The 15,491-nt window shown below is 43.9% G+C and overlaps 1 protein-coding gene across 9 annotated transcripts in view; it reads right to left on the minus strand.

Moving 5' to 3' along the window:
• METTL11B (methyltransferase like 11B) overlaps positions 1–15,491 on the minus strand; it is a 62,181-nt gene that overhangs the window by 28,655 nt on the left and 18,035 nt on the right. The window contains exon 1 of one of the 9 annotated variants that reach the window (XM_039484264.1): positions 77–341. The exons of the other annotated variants lie outside the window; for them this stretch is intronic. Within the exon in view, the coding sequence (XP_039340198.1) occupies positions 77–230 (154 nt within the window). The 5' untranslated portion in view covers positions 231–341. Of the gene's footprint in view, positions 1–76; positions 342–15,491 lie in introns of those variants that run through there. 9 annotated transcript variants of the gene reach the window in all.

Here is a 15,491-nt window from a genome sequence, read left to right on the forward strand (position 1 = left end):
TCAATTTATTTGTATTCTGGCAGCTCGCACAATGCATTAGGCACTGTCCACAGACAGACACACACAGATAACTCACCAAGGGGAAGCTGCTCCAGCAGGTAGAGGTAACTCTGAAAGAAATCAGTTCGTATGGCCTTGTGCAGGATAAAAGACATGCTGTGTCGACAGAGTTCCTCGTCCGTCTTGCGCCAGCGTGACTTAAAGGCTAAATGGGCTCCCTTACCATCCATGGTGATGATGGTTTATGGGGTGAGGAGAGGGAATTGCTTGGATTGTGCTCTGAGTGGGATCTGTGCTTTCCAAGAGGCTGAGAGTGTCATTTAAATCGGTGCAGTCCTCTGTCATTCTATATTGGAGGAAGGGTGAGTGTCTGGGAATGGAGCGGGGAGAAGTGCTGGCTCTTAGCACTTGCTCAGAATAATCTCTCCAGTGTCACCCTCCTAAACTAGCAGCTGCTGGAAAGTGCCTAAAACCCAAACTAGGATATTGCTTAGCCAGGGTAAAAGTATATGTGCTCCCAGAGGGATCACTCTAATTTGATTAGTTTTTAAAATCTCTTCAGCTTCTACTTCAAAGGATCATGGCTGTTGTGCAGTGGCTCCCTCCCTCTCTTTGGCATATCGGAGGGTGATTTTTGTTTTTCCAGGAGCCGGGTCACCTCCAAGCCACGTTTGCTATTTATTCCCCTGAGAAGCCAGGTCTTCCTGGCAAGGCACAAAGCGAGTAGAGTGCAGCTGACTCTGGAGAGGCAGTGTGGTCTAGTGGACAGTGTCGTGGGATGGCATAAGGAAATATGGGTTCTAATCCCAGCTCTACCACTGTGTGACCTTGAGCCAGTCACTTCCTGTGCTGCCGTTTCCCATCTTGTCTATTTAGACTGCAAAGGCTGTCTAACTATGTGTATGTACAGCACCTTGTATAATGGGGCCCTGATCTCAGTTGGGGCCTCTAGGCGCCACTATAATATATCTTCTCAGCTACACTAGTGTAAATCAGGAGTAATTTCATTTGGAGTTAAACTAGTGTAAAATCAGTGCAAGTGAGAAGAGAATCAGGCTCTTGCCACAGTGCCCAAGTTAATTAAAAAATAAATGAATGGAGTTAACACAAAGTGAAGGGTGAGAATTTTAAATACACAAAAATGAAGGGAGTTGCACTACTGTACTTGTATGAGGTGAACTGAAAAATACTATTTCTTTTATCATTTTTACAGTGCAAATATTTGTAATAAAAACAATATAAAGTGAGCAAAGAATCCTGTGGCACCTTATAGACTAACAGACGTTTTGCAGCATGAGCTTTCGTGGGTGAATACCCAGTTCCCATGCCCGAGATGATACACAGTTACCCTCCCACCAACAGCACAAAAAGAAGAACTCCACATGGACTCCTCCTGAGGGTCGAAATGACAGTCTGGACCTATACATTGAATGCTTCCGCCGACGTGCACAGGCAGAAATTGTGGAAAAACAACATCGCTTGCCTCATAACCTAAGTAATGCCATCCACAGCCTCAGAAACCATCCTGACATTATAATCAAAGAGGCTGATAAAGGAGGTGCTGTTGTCATCATGAACAGGTCTGACTACCAAAAGGAGGCCACCAGACAACTCTCCAACACCAAATTCTACAGGCCACTTCCCTCAGATCCCACTGAGGAATACACTAAGAAACTGAACCATCTACTCAGGACACTCCCTACACTAACACCGGAACAAATCAACATACCCTTAGAGCCCTGACCAGGGCTATTCTATCTACTGCCCAAAATCCACAAACCTGGAAATCCTGGATGCCCCATCATCTCGGGCATGGGAACTCTCACTGAAGGACTGTCTGGATATGTGGACTCTCTACTCAGACCCTATGCCACCAGCACTCCCAGCTATCTCCGTGACACCACTGATTTCCTGAGGAAACTACAATGCATTGGTGACCTTCCAGAAAACACCATCCTGACCACCATGGATGTAGAGGCTCTCTACACAAACATCCCACACGCTGATGGAATACAAGCTGTCAGGAACAGTATCCCTGATGATGCCACAGCACAACTGGTTGCTGAGCTCTGTGCCTTTATCCTCACACACAACTATTTCAAATTTGATGACAATATATATCTCCAGATCAATGGCACCGCTATGGGCACCCGCATGGCCCCACAATATGCTAATATTTTTATGGCTGACCTGGAACAACGCTTCCTCAGCTCCCGTCCACTCACGCCCCTTCTCTACCTGCGCTACATTGATGACATCTTCATCATCTGGACCCATGGGAAGGAGACACTGGAAAAATTCCACCACAATTTCAACGGCTTCCACCCCACCATCAACCTCAGCCTGGACCAATCTACACGGGAGGTCCACTTCCTAGACACTACAGTGCAAATAATTGATGGTCACATTAACACCACCCTATATGCCTACCTTCATGCCTCCAGCTTCCATCCCGGGCACACCACAAGATCCATTGTCTACAGCCAAGCACTGAGGTACAACCGCATCTGCTCTAACCCCACAGACAGAGACCAACACCTACAAAATCTCCACCAAGCATTCTCAAAACTACAGTACCCGCACGAGGAAATAAGGAGACAGATCAACAGAGCCAGACGTGTACCCAGAAGCCTCCTACTGCAAGACAAACCCAAGAAAGAAACCAACAGGACTCCACTGGCCATCACATACAGTCCCCAGCTAAAACCCCTCCAGTGCATCATCAGGGATCTACAACCCATCCTGGACAATGATCCCACACTTTCACAGGCCTTGGGTGGCAGGCCAGTCCTCGCCCACAGACAACCTGCCAACCTGAAGCATATTCTCACCAGTAACTGCACACCGCACCATAGTAACTCTAGCTCAGGAACCAATCCATGCAACAAACCTCGATGCCAACTCTGCCCACATATCTACACCAGCAACACCATCACAGGATCTAACCAGATCAGCCACACCATCACCGGTTCATTCACCTGCACGTCCACCAATGTAATATATGCCATCACATGCCAGCAATGCCCCTCTGCTATGTACATCGGCCAGACTGGACAGTCTCTAAGGAAAAGGATAAATGGACACAAATCAGATATTAGGAATGGCAATATACAAAAACCTGTAGGAGAACACTTCAACCTCCCTGGCCACACAATAGCAGATCTTAAGGTGGCCATCCTGCAGCAAAAAAACTTCAGGACCAGACTTCAAAGAGAAACTGCTGAGCTCCAGTTCATCTGCAAATTTGACACCATCAGCTCAGGATTAAACAAAGACTGTGAATGGCTTGCCAACTACAGAACCAGTTTCTCCTCCCTTGGTTTTCACTCAACTGCTAGAACAGGGCCTCATCCTCCCTGATTGAACTAACCTCGTTATCTCTAGCTTGCTTCTTGCTTGCATATATAAACCTGCCCCTGGAAATTTCCACTACTTGCATCCGAAGAAGTGGGTATTCACCCACGAAAGCTCATGCTGCAAAACGTCTGTTAGTCTATAAGGTGCCACAGGATTCTTTGCTGCTTTTACAGATCCAGACTAACACGGCTACCCCTCTGATACTTGAATATAAAGTGAGTACTGTACACTTTGTATTCTGTGTTGTAACTGAAATCAATATATTTGAAAATGTAGAAAACACTCACAAATAAATGGTTTAACAGCACAATTAATTGCGCAATTAATTTTTTTAATTGCTTGACAGCCCTAGAAGTAAGTAAAATAGACGTGTGTGTGTGTGCGCGCGCGCACACACACATGCACAGAGCCGGGATGGGTTTTCCATCAAAATCTGTCACACCACAAAGCAGTAAAGGTACTTAAGAACATAGCATAAGAACGACCATACTTGGTCAGACCAAAGGTCCATCTAGCCCAGTATCCTGTCTTCCGACAGTGGCCAATGCCAGGTGCCCCAGAGGGAATGAGCAGAACAGGGAATCATCAAGTGATCCATCCCTCGTTGCCCCTTTCCTGCTTCTGGCAAACAGAGGCTAGAGACACCATCCCTGCCCATCGTGGCTAATAGCCATTGATGGACCGATCCTCCATGAACTCATCTAGTTCTTTTTTTAACCCTGTTATAGTCTTGGCCTTCACAACATCCTCTGGCATAGAGTTCCACAGGTTGACTCTGTGTTGTGTGAAGAAATACTTCCTTTTGTTGTTTTATAGCTGCCTGTTAATTTAATTTGGTGACCCCTAGTTCCTGTGTTATGAGAAGGAGTCAATAACACTTCCTTATTTACTTTCTCCATATCAGTTATGATTTTATAGACCTCAGTCATATCCCCCCTTAGTTGTCTCTTTTCCAAGCTGAAAAGTCCCAGTCTTATTAACCTCTCCTCATATGGAAGCCGTTCCATACCCCTAATAATTTTTGTTGTCCTTTTCTGAATCTTTTCCAATTCCAATATATCTTTTTTGAGATGGGGCAACCACATCTGTATGCAGTATTCAAGATGTGGGCGTACCATGGATTTATATAGAGGTAGTATGATATTTTCTGTTCTTAATAATTCCCAACTTTCTGTTTGCTTTTTTGACTGCCGCTGCACATTGAGCGGATGTTTTCAGAGAACTACCCACAATGACTCCAAGATCTCTTTCTTGAGTGGTAACAGCTAATTTAGACCTCATTATTTTATATGTATAGTTGGGATTATGTTTTCCAATGTGCATTACTTTGCACTTATCAACATTGAATTTCACCTGCCATTTTGTTGCCCACTCACCCAGTTTTGAGAGATCCTTTTGTAGCTCTTCGCAGTCTGCCTGGGACTTAACTATCTTGAGCAATTTTGTATCATCTGCAAATTTTGCCACCTCACTGTTTACCCCTTTTTCCAGATCATTGATGGACCGTTGGTTGGTTGAGGGAAGGAAAGAAGTGGGCATTGCAGCAACAAGGCCCTGATATGTAGTTGATAGGTCAGGGGGCTGGCAATCAAGAGAGCTGGGTTCTATTGCTGGCTCTGCCACTGTCTTGAAGTGTGATCTTCGGCAAGTTACTTCACAGCTCTGTGCCTCACTTTGTCTGTAAAAGTGGGACACTACCACCTACCGCCCAGGGATGCAATGCAACTCATGTAACAGTTGCAAAGTGCTTTGAAATCCTCAGAGGAAAGAGGCATAGTCAGAGGTCAGTGTTTAACAGGATAGGCCAAATTTAGACCTGGTGTAAGCAGATGCTGCTCTACTGCTTTCAGTGAAGTTGCACTTGCTTACATTAAGGACCAGCATACCCTGATGGGTTTAACTGGAATAATTCCCCCAGCCCAGCCCAGCGACCTTGCTGCCCATCTGAGTGTAGGCAGCTGCTGAAATAACCCAGCTCACATCCAGTTCCCTGTTTACATGGGAATTGCACTTGTGTCACTTCAGGCAGAATGGGACCCTCTGTAATGTAACCCCAAACGTCTCAGACCAGAATCATCCCTGGTGTAACTCCCTGGACTCCATCCCAGGGACGAAAGACTCTTCATGGATTTTTTTGTCATTTTTGGCCCCGCATTGGATGGTGTCCTGGTGACAGCAGTTCTACAGCCTTGGAGGGACGTTGGGTAAGGTCATTGTGCAGCTGATAAAAGAAGCTACTTAATAGCAGAGCTCACCTGTACTGAACTGACATCTCTTTATGCCTCTCTGGCTTGGCAATGTCCCTTTCTGCAGCAAGGTGACCTCTCCATGAAATATAACAGTACTTCCAGGTTTCTGCCAGGCTTAGTCCAGGCTTGGAATGGCATCGGGGCAGAATGCTGTGTGTTTCCCAGGGGAATACTGACCCTGTGGGAACCTTAACCTAGAGTATCCTAGACAGTTTAGTCTATAAAATCAGTTATGACATTAAATTCATAGGCCCACAACACACATTGTTCTCCCCACTTCCGCATGGAAGTGAGATCCAGCCACCTCTGTGGTGTTGTTCCTACACTCTCCTCTGGACGCCATGGAAGCTTCTTCATAGGGTCCAAGGTCTGTGACTTCTAGGAAGCTACACTGGTTTACACTAGCTAAGGATCTGGACAGTATCATCATGCAAACTCTCAAGAGCTCAGAGTTAAGGTTGTGAGGGTATTTCCTACCTTTTGAGTCATTTATTGTGTATTCTTAAAATTCTTTAAACTTTTTTTAGCAGTTTCTGAGAAGCTGGGGGCTTTCTGTAGACAGTCTCCTTTGCATGGCTGTGCATCAGAACAGTCCTGCCCCGCACAGAGACCCTGAGGAGCCACAGAACACTGAAGAAACAGTTATCATCACTGTTTATTATTTGCATTGCATTAGCACCTAGAGGCCACAACCTCTTTGTGCCAGGTGCTATACAGACATATTAACCAAGTGTTGGTCCCAGCCCTGAAGCACTTACAATCTAAGCAACACCATTCACATCTGTGCTGCACTAAGCCCTTGGATACCAGCATAGTAGAGTAGACAGATGATACTAGTGTGTTGGGGATTTCATCTCTGTTCCAGCTGTTGCTGCCCAAGATTAGAAATGGACCTGGTTGACACAGAGAACTGATGGCAGTGAGTGAGTGAGAGAGATTGTGCTATTAGAGCAGGCAGCTGCTACACCAGCAAGATTCTCCGCATATTTTTTTCAGGAACAAAATCTAAACATTTTCAGCAATGTGCAATCAACTATAACTTTGGCCTGGTGCTGGTGGTGCTGCCTCTGTTCTAGTTTTGGCTAGTATCAGTACACCTAGTGGCCTCTACCAGCTGATGGTCTCATTGTGGTAGGCACTCTACCATTATATAATAAATGACAATCCATGCCCAGAAGGGTGTACAATAAAAAACTAGCATGTTTGTGTTTAAATGGGAAAACAAATGAGTCTATCCCACCATCTTCCTCCTCTCAGTGAGTCTATGCCATCCTGGAACAGGGAGGTTATTACAGGTTAAGGTGGGGAAGTCACTGGGGAGAGTTTCTGGTTAAAATTCTGGCACCTCATCTCTACCTGAGAATAACAGGATTAAACCAAGAGATCAGCTGAGTCCTTACAAGATCCCATGCAGTTCACCTCTACAGTGTACCCTCACAATATTAAATATCTACCTACTATGGATTTACCTACACACACCTGCACAATTCATGTTTAGTTTGGCCATGGTTAGTCTTGAGAAAAGAAGACTATGGGGGGACCTGATAACAGTCTTCAAATGTGTTAAGGGCTGTTATAAAGAGGATGGGGATCAATTGTTCTCCATGTCCAGTGAAGGTAGGATAAGAAGTAATGGGCTTAATTTGCAGCCAAGGAAATTTAGGCTAGATATTAGGAAAAGCTTTCTAACTATTAGGGTAGTTAAGCTCTGGAACAGGCTTCCAAGACAGGTTGTGGAATCCCCATCATTGGAGGATTTTAAGAACAGGTTGAATAATCACCTGACAGGGATGGTCTAGATTTATTTGGTCTTACCTCAGCGCAAGAGGCTGGACTTGATGACCTCTAAAGATTCCTTCCAACCTGACATTTTTATGGTTTGATGATGCTGCATATAACCTTTTTGATCCACAACAGAGCCCCTATATGCCCACATTTGTAACCATTATGTAAAAATAGCTGATAAAGAGAAGCATGTGGGGTAACTCTGTGCCAGGGTATAAATGGTTAATTTCTGGGGCCCTCCCCTTTACATAATTGCACTCTGCCTACAATATTCTTGATATGCATTGATGGAAAGCTAGTCCAGATTATTCTAGCAGTCTCCTTATTTTAAAACAGACTCTGTTGACATCCTTATCCCTCTCTTCACCAAAGCCCAGCTCATGGTGTCAGGAGTTGCCCTCCTTAGAAAATGGGTATGTTTTGCCATCGAAAATGTTGCCTTTTGGTTTAAAAAAACATTGGAAAATTTTGGGGTTTTGCCAAAATCTAAAAGAAAAGGTTGAAAAGTTTTGAGGAAAGTAAGTTTTGGCTAAATTTTTTTAAGCTTTGGTTTTCCAACAAACTGTCAAAAAAATTTCAGGAAAGTGGACATGTCCCATGAAAATCTTCCTTTTGTCGAAAACCTGATTTTTCCATTGGAAGAAAGTTGACCAATAATTCTCCCAGCAACCTTATTCGGAGTATGACTGCACTGCAGTGTAGGGGGGTATTGGTTCTAGTGAGCATAAGGCTTATACACAGCTGGGCAAAGTGGCGCCATCAACTTCCAGAAGAAGAGGGAATATTTGACCTATGAGTCACTGGTAATATTATTTGACAGTGTCTGAGCTTGTAACTGTGAAAAATGAATGCATTCATATGCTGAGGTTATTGCTATTTCCCATCACCAGAGCTGTACCTACCATGCATCCTTTTCGGTTTGTAATTCAGAAAGGAAGTTGATTGTCGGAGGCGTTTGGACATATAGCTCTTTGGGGTAGGTGATGTCCCTGACTATGTTTGAATGTCATCAAATAGAATTGGGCCCTGATCTTGGCTGAGGTCTATAGGCACTACCATACTACACATAACAGCTTTTCATAGATTCAAAGACTAGAAGGGACCACTGTGGTCATCTAGTCTGACCTTCTGTATCACCAAGGCCAGAGACCTTCCCCAAAATAATTCCTAGAGCAAATATTTCAGAAAAACATCCAATCTGGATTTAAAAATTGCCAGTGATGAAGAATCCAATTGGTAAATTGTTCCAATGGTTAATTACTCACTTGTAAAAAATTACACCTTATTTCCAGTCTGAATTTGTCTAGCTTCAGCTTCCAGTCACTGGAGCATGTTATACCTTGCTCTGCTAGATTGAAGAGCTCATTATTAAATATTTGTGGAAGATAAGTCTGTGCCTTGGCAATGACAAGTCGTTTGTTTGGTTCTGGTTACGGCTTTCCATGTGAAATTGCAGCATAGCTCTTGATAAGAAGCATGCTAGCTCTGCCTACAACATCTGGTTTCCATTGAGTCCTAGGGAGAATCCCTCACTCACTGCACCCCCACGCTTTATCCCCTCTATGTGGTGGCTTAATTGATGGAGTCTGGAAGGTTTTCAGGTCCAGCACTGTGATATGTGTCTCCATGTACAGTAAGGGATGGGTTATTTATCAGTTTCCTTTGAAAGTATTTCTTCTAGGAAAGAGGAATTTAGTGAATTGCAGGCTACCCATCATGCTTTGCATCTCTTACCCCCAAACACAAAGGTGTTCACGGATAGAGAGCAATATAGGTAGAGAGGTGGTTTTGACATAAAACTTGACTTTTTTTCTTCTATGGTCCCCAAGTTGGCAAGGCATTAAAGCCATGCCTAACTTTAAGTCCATCCCTATTCAGCAACACCCTTCAGCATCTGCTTAAAATTAAGCAGATGCTGAAGTCCCATTGAAGTCAGCAGGTATGATTTTCAAAAGCACATAATACTGCAGTGCAGTATGTATGGGCAAGGGTAGATACCCTTTTACTATGGACATTTAAAACTAGATTGGAAAAACCAGTTGTGGGGAACAATCCCAATGAGTTAATCTAAGAGGTCTTCTCCTTCTTTAACATCTATGTTTGCATGAAACTGAGAAGAATCAGTCTTGTAAAAGTGGGGAGCCACTACAGACAGGCATCTGGGCAACAGGTCGGTGTTACCAGGCTGTGCCACTACTATCACAGTAGTAGTGTCCTTACTATAATACCCGCTATACATAGCAGATGAACTGGTACTGGAGATTCCTGGCTTGGACATTCTTCATGCCTTCATCTTCTGTGAGTTGGGTGGGATTTAGTGACATCAGGAATTCTGAGGTTAAATCCTATGCACATCTTGGAACATTCAGTCAGTGTCTGTAAAACTATGTAGCAAAGGGCAAGAAGACCAACCTATGGACAGCATAACACATGGGAACATGGATTCCAAGGAATTCAGATACCACCTCCTGTGAAATACGGCTCACATGCAGAGGAACGACTCACAATCTGGAAAAACACCTTAGTTCAAAACTGAAAGTAGAATCTAAAAGAACAATATTGGAAATAATTTGCTTTGAGTAACTGCATTCCATCCCATTCCAGGACTAAGACTGTTAAAAAGTAGCATCTGCGTAGAGAGTCCTCCAGAACTGTAAAATAATCAAGACATGAGAAGTTTGAGATGGCTAAAGGCTTCCTCCAGAGGCTAGGGATTAGAAATCTGGGCAAGTAGCAAATAAAAAAGAAAAAGAAACTCTTAAGTGACCTGACAAGGGACATTTAAATCTTATTTTTAAAGGGTCAGGTCGTACTAAGCCTTGAAAAATTAAATCCCCAGCTGTCTCCAGAGAACTATATCTCACTAAAAAAGCTTCACGTAAGTTTATCCTGTATCCAACACCTAGACATTGGGCCTTGGGGATTATTAGGATAATATTTCCTCTGGATTAGCAAGAAAGCTAGCAAGTGTCATTTGTATGAGGCAAACTTTAAATTTAGGGGTTTTTTTCCTATTACAAAATGATAACATTAAAAATATGCTTACTGGAAAGGAAAGCTGTTATGGTTGCTAATAAGACATCCCCCCCTTTTTCATTAAAAAACTCTCTTAAATGTGTTTAATTTGGTAATGTCACTGATTCAGTTATGTTTTTGAGTCTGTTTTCTCCCTTTGACATTGACTAGTCCCAATGTCTTTTTATAAGCAATGCTGTTAATTCCTTTTATGAGCAATGCTTTTGATTGCAGTGGCCTTTGAGATTGGCAGTGAGAAAGCATAATATGCATGAGAAAAATTCAAGAAGAGATGCTGTAGTAAACATTTCTGGATTGGCTCTTCTAGAATGCACCTGACAACTTTCCAGGTCTTTCCTTCTTCCGCCCTGAAAAGCCAGCAACTCACTCCTTGAAAGGCAATTGATCTGTCCCTGAGAGCCTTGGGAAATTGCAATACTTAGGCTGAACTGGGTGAGGGAAGGACAGAGTTTGTATGTTGCCTCTAAAATTTGAGGTCCAAGGATGAGAAGTGCTATATAAATGAAAGCAGCAAAGAGTCCTGTGGTACCTTATAGACTAACAGACGTATTGGAGCATGAGCTTTCGTGGGTGAATACCCACTTCGTCGGATGTTAGTCTATAAGGTGCCACAGGACTCTTTGCTGCTTTTACAGATCCATACTAACACGGCTACCCCTCTGATACTATATAAATGAAAAAGCCTTCATCAAATCAAACTCCAACTTTAGTACGTGCGGAAGTGTATAGGGTACATGTGTGCAGGTAGCTGTCTAATGTTCACTGGTGTGTGAAGACAGGCACACAGTTTTGCATGTGGCTGGTGTGCCCATTAGTGTGGAAAATGAGCTAGTGTGTGCACATGTATGTCTACGCCTATACAAATATATGTCTAGGAGGAGAACATGTATCAAACAGGAGGCATATATATCAGCTAAAATTAAACAGGAAAGGCTAAAAGAGGGGAAGTACCCAAACAATTCACAGATGGTAACTGAATTAAGGGAAAAATTAGGATCATTTTTTCAACACACAACTCCATGGAGCGGTATAATTTTTGTTATTATAATATGGAAGCACATGAGGAATGGTCACGGCAAGAGCTGAACTTTCAGGTCCAAGCACTTGCCTGAGGTGGTATGGGTAAGATCAGTGATTCCTCTGTCACCGACACTGGTAGATCTATCTTCATTGGCTTCACTTGGCGTAGGGAACAGGAGAATTTGGGCCTCAATCCCAGAAAAACACCCCTGGAATAGTGAAGTAATATACTGTGTGCAATTCCTTTTGCTTCATCCCCGCTATTATCTTCACCACATTTCTTCAGCTGCATCCTCTTGCTCACTATCGCCTACACCACCATTGTACTCAGCATCCCTGTCACAGCCTCATGGCCAATATCCTCATTCTTACCATCACCACATTGTGCTTCCTCCTAAGCACCTTTCTCATCCTCACCAGCACCAATCTTGCTGTCAACAACCCCACCTTCATCCTCATCACCATCTCTGCTACACTTGTCCTTCCCACCATCATTGTGCCCTCACCACCATTATATGCTCACCATTGGACTGGCCAGAACAGAGCAACAAAAGAATAAAAGCATGACAGGTGTCCATGGTACCGTCCTCTTCCTCACTCTTGTCTCAGATTTCTTCAGAGTCAGAGATTGTAAAACCAGAAGGGACCATTGTTATTATCTAGTCTGACCTCCTGCATATTGCCGGCCAGAGAACCTCACCCGGTAACTTTCTATCATGTCCATAACTGCTATTTTAGCTAGAGCATATCTTTTAGAAAGAGATCCAGTCCTGGTTTAAAGACTATAAGAGATGGAGAATCCATCACGTCCCAAGGTGAATTATTCCAGTAATTAGTCTGAATTGGTCTAGCTGATGTTTCCAACCATTGGATGTCATTGTGCCTTTTTCTGTTAGGTTTCTAACGTGCCATTGTTAAGAGATGGGAATAAAAGGCAAGATTGCCATTGACTGCACTGAGAACAGACTTAAGCCCCAAATGAACAGGTCTGGCATTATTTATTTTTTTATGAAGAATTGTCCTTTTGAACAACATGAACATTTCTGTGAAAAAAATTCATATTCTAAATTCTGATTTTTTTAAATTATTCAAAAGTAAAAATTACATTTTGAAAGAATCTGAAACAAACAATTGTGGTTAGATTAAAATAGAGTTAAATCAAAGCACCATTATTTTGGTTTGGGTGGTGTTCCCAACCTTACTTTCCCTGTTTCTTTCTTCTTAAAAGGAAATGTTTGGTTTTAAATTATTTCTTCAATAACTCTGAAAATGAAGGGAGGGAGCAAGGATTTTAATAAAATAAAAAGTTTTCACTTCATTTGAATTTTTTTGTGGAAAGGAGATCCCATTTTATGATCAGTCTTAGGTTTGGGTAGAGGGAACAGATCCCATTCCTGCAAACATACACGTGCTTAACTTTTGCAGGTTCAGTGCCATGAAATGTCATGGTCTTTGTGGCTATGCATCTGTTTTCTGCATACTGCCTCTTTAGATATGAGGTGAAATACTGAGTCCATTGAAGAAAGTGGCCCATGAAGTCTACTTCCTTGTCTATTAAGTACCAGGGCTGTGAGATGATGTTACAGAATAAGAGAGACTCTCTTATAGCTGTTGAGTCTGAACTCTTTATGAGTTTAAACTTAACCCAGACTTGATGTCTCTATCTGAAACTTTTAATCAAAGCTCTGACCTGTGAACCACTCATGACACCCCCCCTCCCAATAAGTAGCCATCTCCCGTTTTTGTCTTCTCCAATTTGCATTTTAACCTGTTTTATCCTGTAGAATCTTGATTAATTATGCATGACCATTATGATCTGTTAATCACTTTGTTTACTTCTGTGTATAAACATTGATGCTCACCCCTAATAAACTTGCCACACTTACTCCAAAGCTTGGCTCTTAAGCTAAGGATGGTGTGAGCCCGTTGATCAACGAATTGTTGTCTGGTCTCTGACAGATCTCTGAGCCTTATACCAACTCCGCACAAACTCGGGTGCTGGAGAGGTGAGTAGGACTTGCTTTTTACCTAACAATTTGGGGGCTCGTCCGGGATTCCTTCTGGTGCGGTGCCTCTGTCCAGTGGTCAGACCACTCATATACGAATTGGTAGGCGCCACGGGAGATTTCTCCCAGCCAATTCAATATTGAGGGGTCGTGTACTGGACAGCAGGGTAAACGCCAGTTGGAGGGCTCCTGTCAGACACCATGGGTCAAGGGACTAGCGTGCCTCTTGAGAGTCCGCTGGGGATTGTAAATAAGTTATGGAATGAAGGGAAACTCCCAGTACAGACAGGAATGTCTAGGAGGAAGTTGTACACACTGTGTGTAAGGAATTGGACTGGGTATACCGCGGTATTGGCCGACTCGGAGATGAGGTGGCCTTCGTATGGCTCTTTCGAACAGGCTGCCTTAAGAGGAGTAAGGAGCCAGATCGAAAAAGACCATCCGGGACAGTTATGTTACTGGTTTTGTTGGGACACAGCAGCAGAGCTGTGGAAATCTTTAAAGATTATGGCAGTCAGGTATTCTTCCGAGAGTGAACCCCCTCCATGTTATTTCGATGAAGGGTGTAAACCACGGCGTGTTTTAACTCGTCAGTTGGTCCCCACTGCACCTGCCCCTATTCCTCAGTGAGGACTCTCCAGGGCGCAGAGGGAATCTGCAGGACTCCAAATTGGAATCTCTGCAGGGTGATAAGGAGGAAATGGAGGAGCACACCCCGGGAGGAGTAGTTACTAGGCAAAGGATCAAGCAGATGCAGCAGGGTGCACACCCCTCTCCTGAGGATAGTCAAGAGGCTGCCCCTGCCAAAACTTTTGTGAGTAGAGAAATGCCTTTACAGGTGCACGACCAACCTTTTGTGAACAATAATGGTGAGATACAACATACCAATATTGTGGAATATAAAGGATGGCTAGAATGGGACTTGAAAGAATGGGGACGGTTGTCAGGGTCCTTTGGGGAAAATCCCCGAAAGATCATTGAACTTTTAGAAAGATTGTTTTTAAGTCATAATCCTACTTATACGGATGTAGATCAGTTGTTAAGCAGAGTTTTGACCGGAGAGGAACGTAGTAGATTGTGGATGGCAGAAAGGACATGGGGGGATAGCAATGTGGTTAATACCACTTGGATGAATAGGCGGGATCAAGCCGCTGGCTGGAATCCCCTAGACTGGAATCAGCCAAGGCTGAATCAGCTGCGGATAGATCGAGAGCGATTGTTAGAGAGACTCAAAGAAATGGCTCGCCGCTCGCCTAATCAGGCTAAGTTCATGCAGATTCGGCAGGAATCTGATGAGCCACCCAGAAAGTTCTGGTCGAGGCTATTGGAGGGGGCCCGAATGTTCACTCAGATGGATCCTGAGAAAGAAGCAGACCACCCTACTCTTATTTCATTTTTTGTGAATCAGTCAGTAACCCCTGTAAGGGATTATTTCTTACAGTTTCGCCCTGGTTGGGGAGGTGAGTCAGTCACTTCAGTGTTGGATGTAGCTGATTTTGCATGGGAGAAAGGAAGGGAAAGCAGCAGAAAGAAAGAGAAAAAGGAAGAATATAAGTTGATGGCTTTAGCTTTTCGCGGTGGTATTCGAGGCAGAAGCCGTGGCCGTGGCAGGGGATCTCAGGGTGCTCGGGGGAGAGGGTCCTGGCAACCCCAGCCACCAGGAAATTGTTTTCAGTGCGGACAACCCGGTCACTTTAAACGTGAATGCCCCTGGGGACGCCCAGAGGTCGGTCGCATCTGCAGATACTTACACCAGGGACGAATACACTCCTGCACCACCAGCCCAGCCCGTTCCTCAGGCCTGGATCAACTACGGGCAACAGCAGCAGCTGCAGCGAACTCAGCCTTCTCAATGACGGTACCCCGGGGGCGAAGGCAAACAATGTGATGGTCTTATTTCCTTAATGTCTGTAGCCGGCTCTTTCCTCACTTTCTCCTCCTCCCAGCAAAGAGCCTCATCTAACCCTTTCAGTCCAGGGACTGCCTGTCTGTTTCCTCATTGATACTGGAGCTACTTTCTCTCTTTTAAATCATGCCC

This window comes from Mauremys reevesii, linkage group 8 (genome assembly GCF_016161935.1).
Source record: "Mauremys reevesii isolate NIE-2019 linkage group 8, ASM1616193v1, whole genome shotgun sequence".
In the NCBI taxonomy this organism is placed as follows: Eukaryota; Metazoa; Chordata; order Testudines; family Geoemydidae; genus Mauremys; species Mauremys reevesii.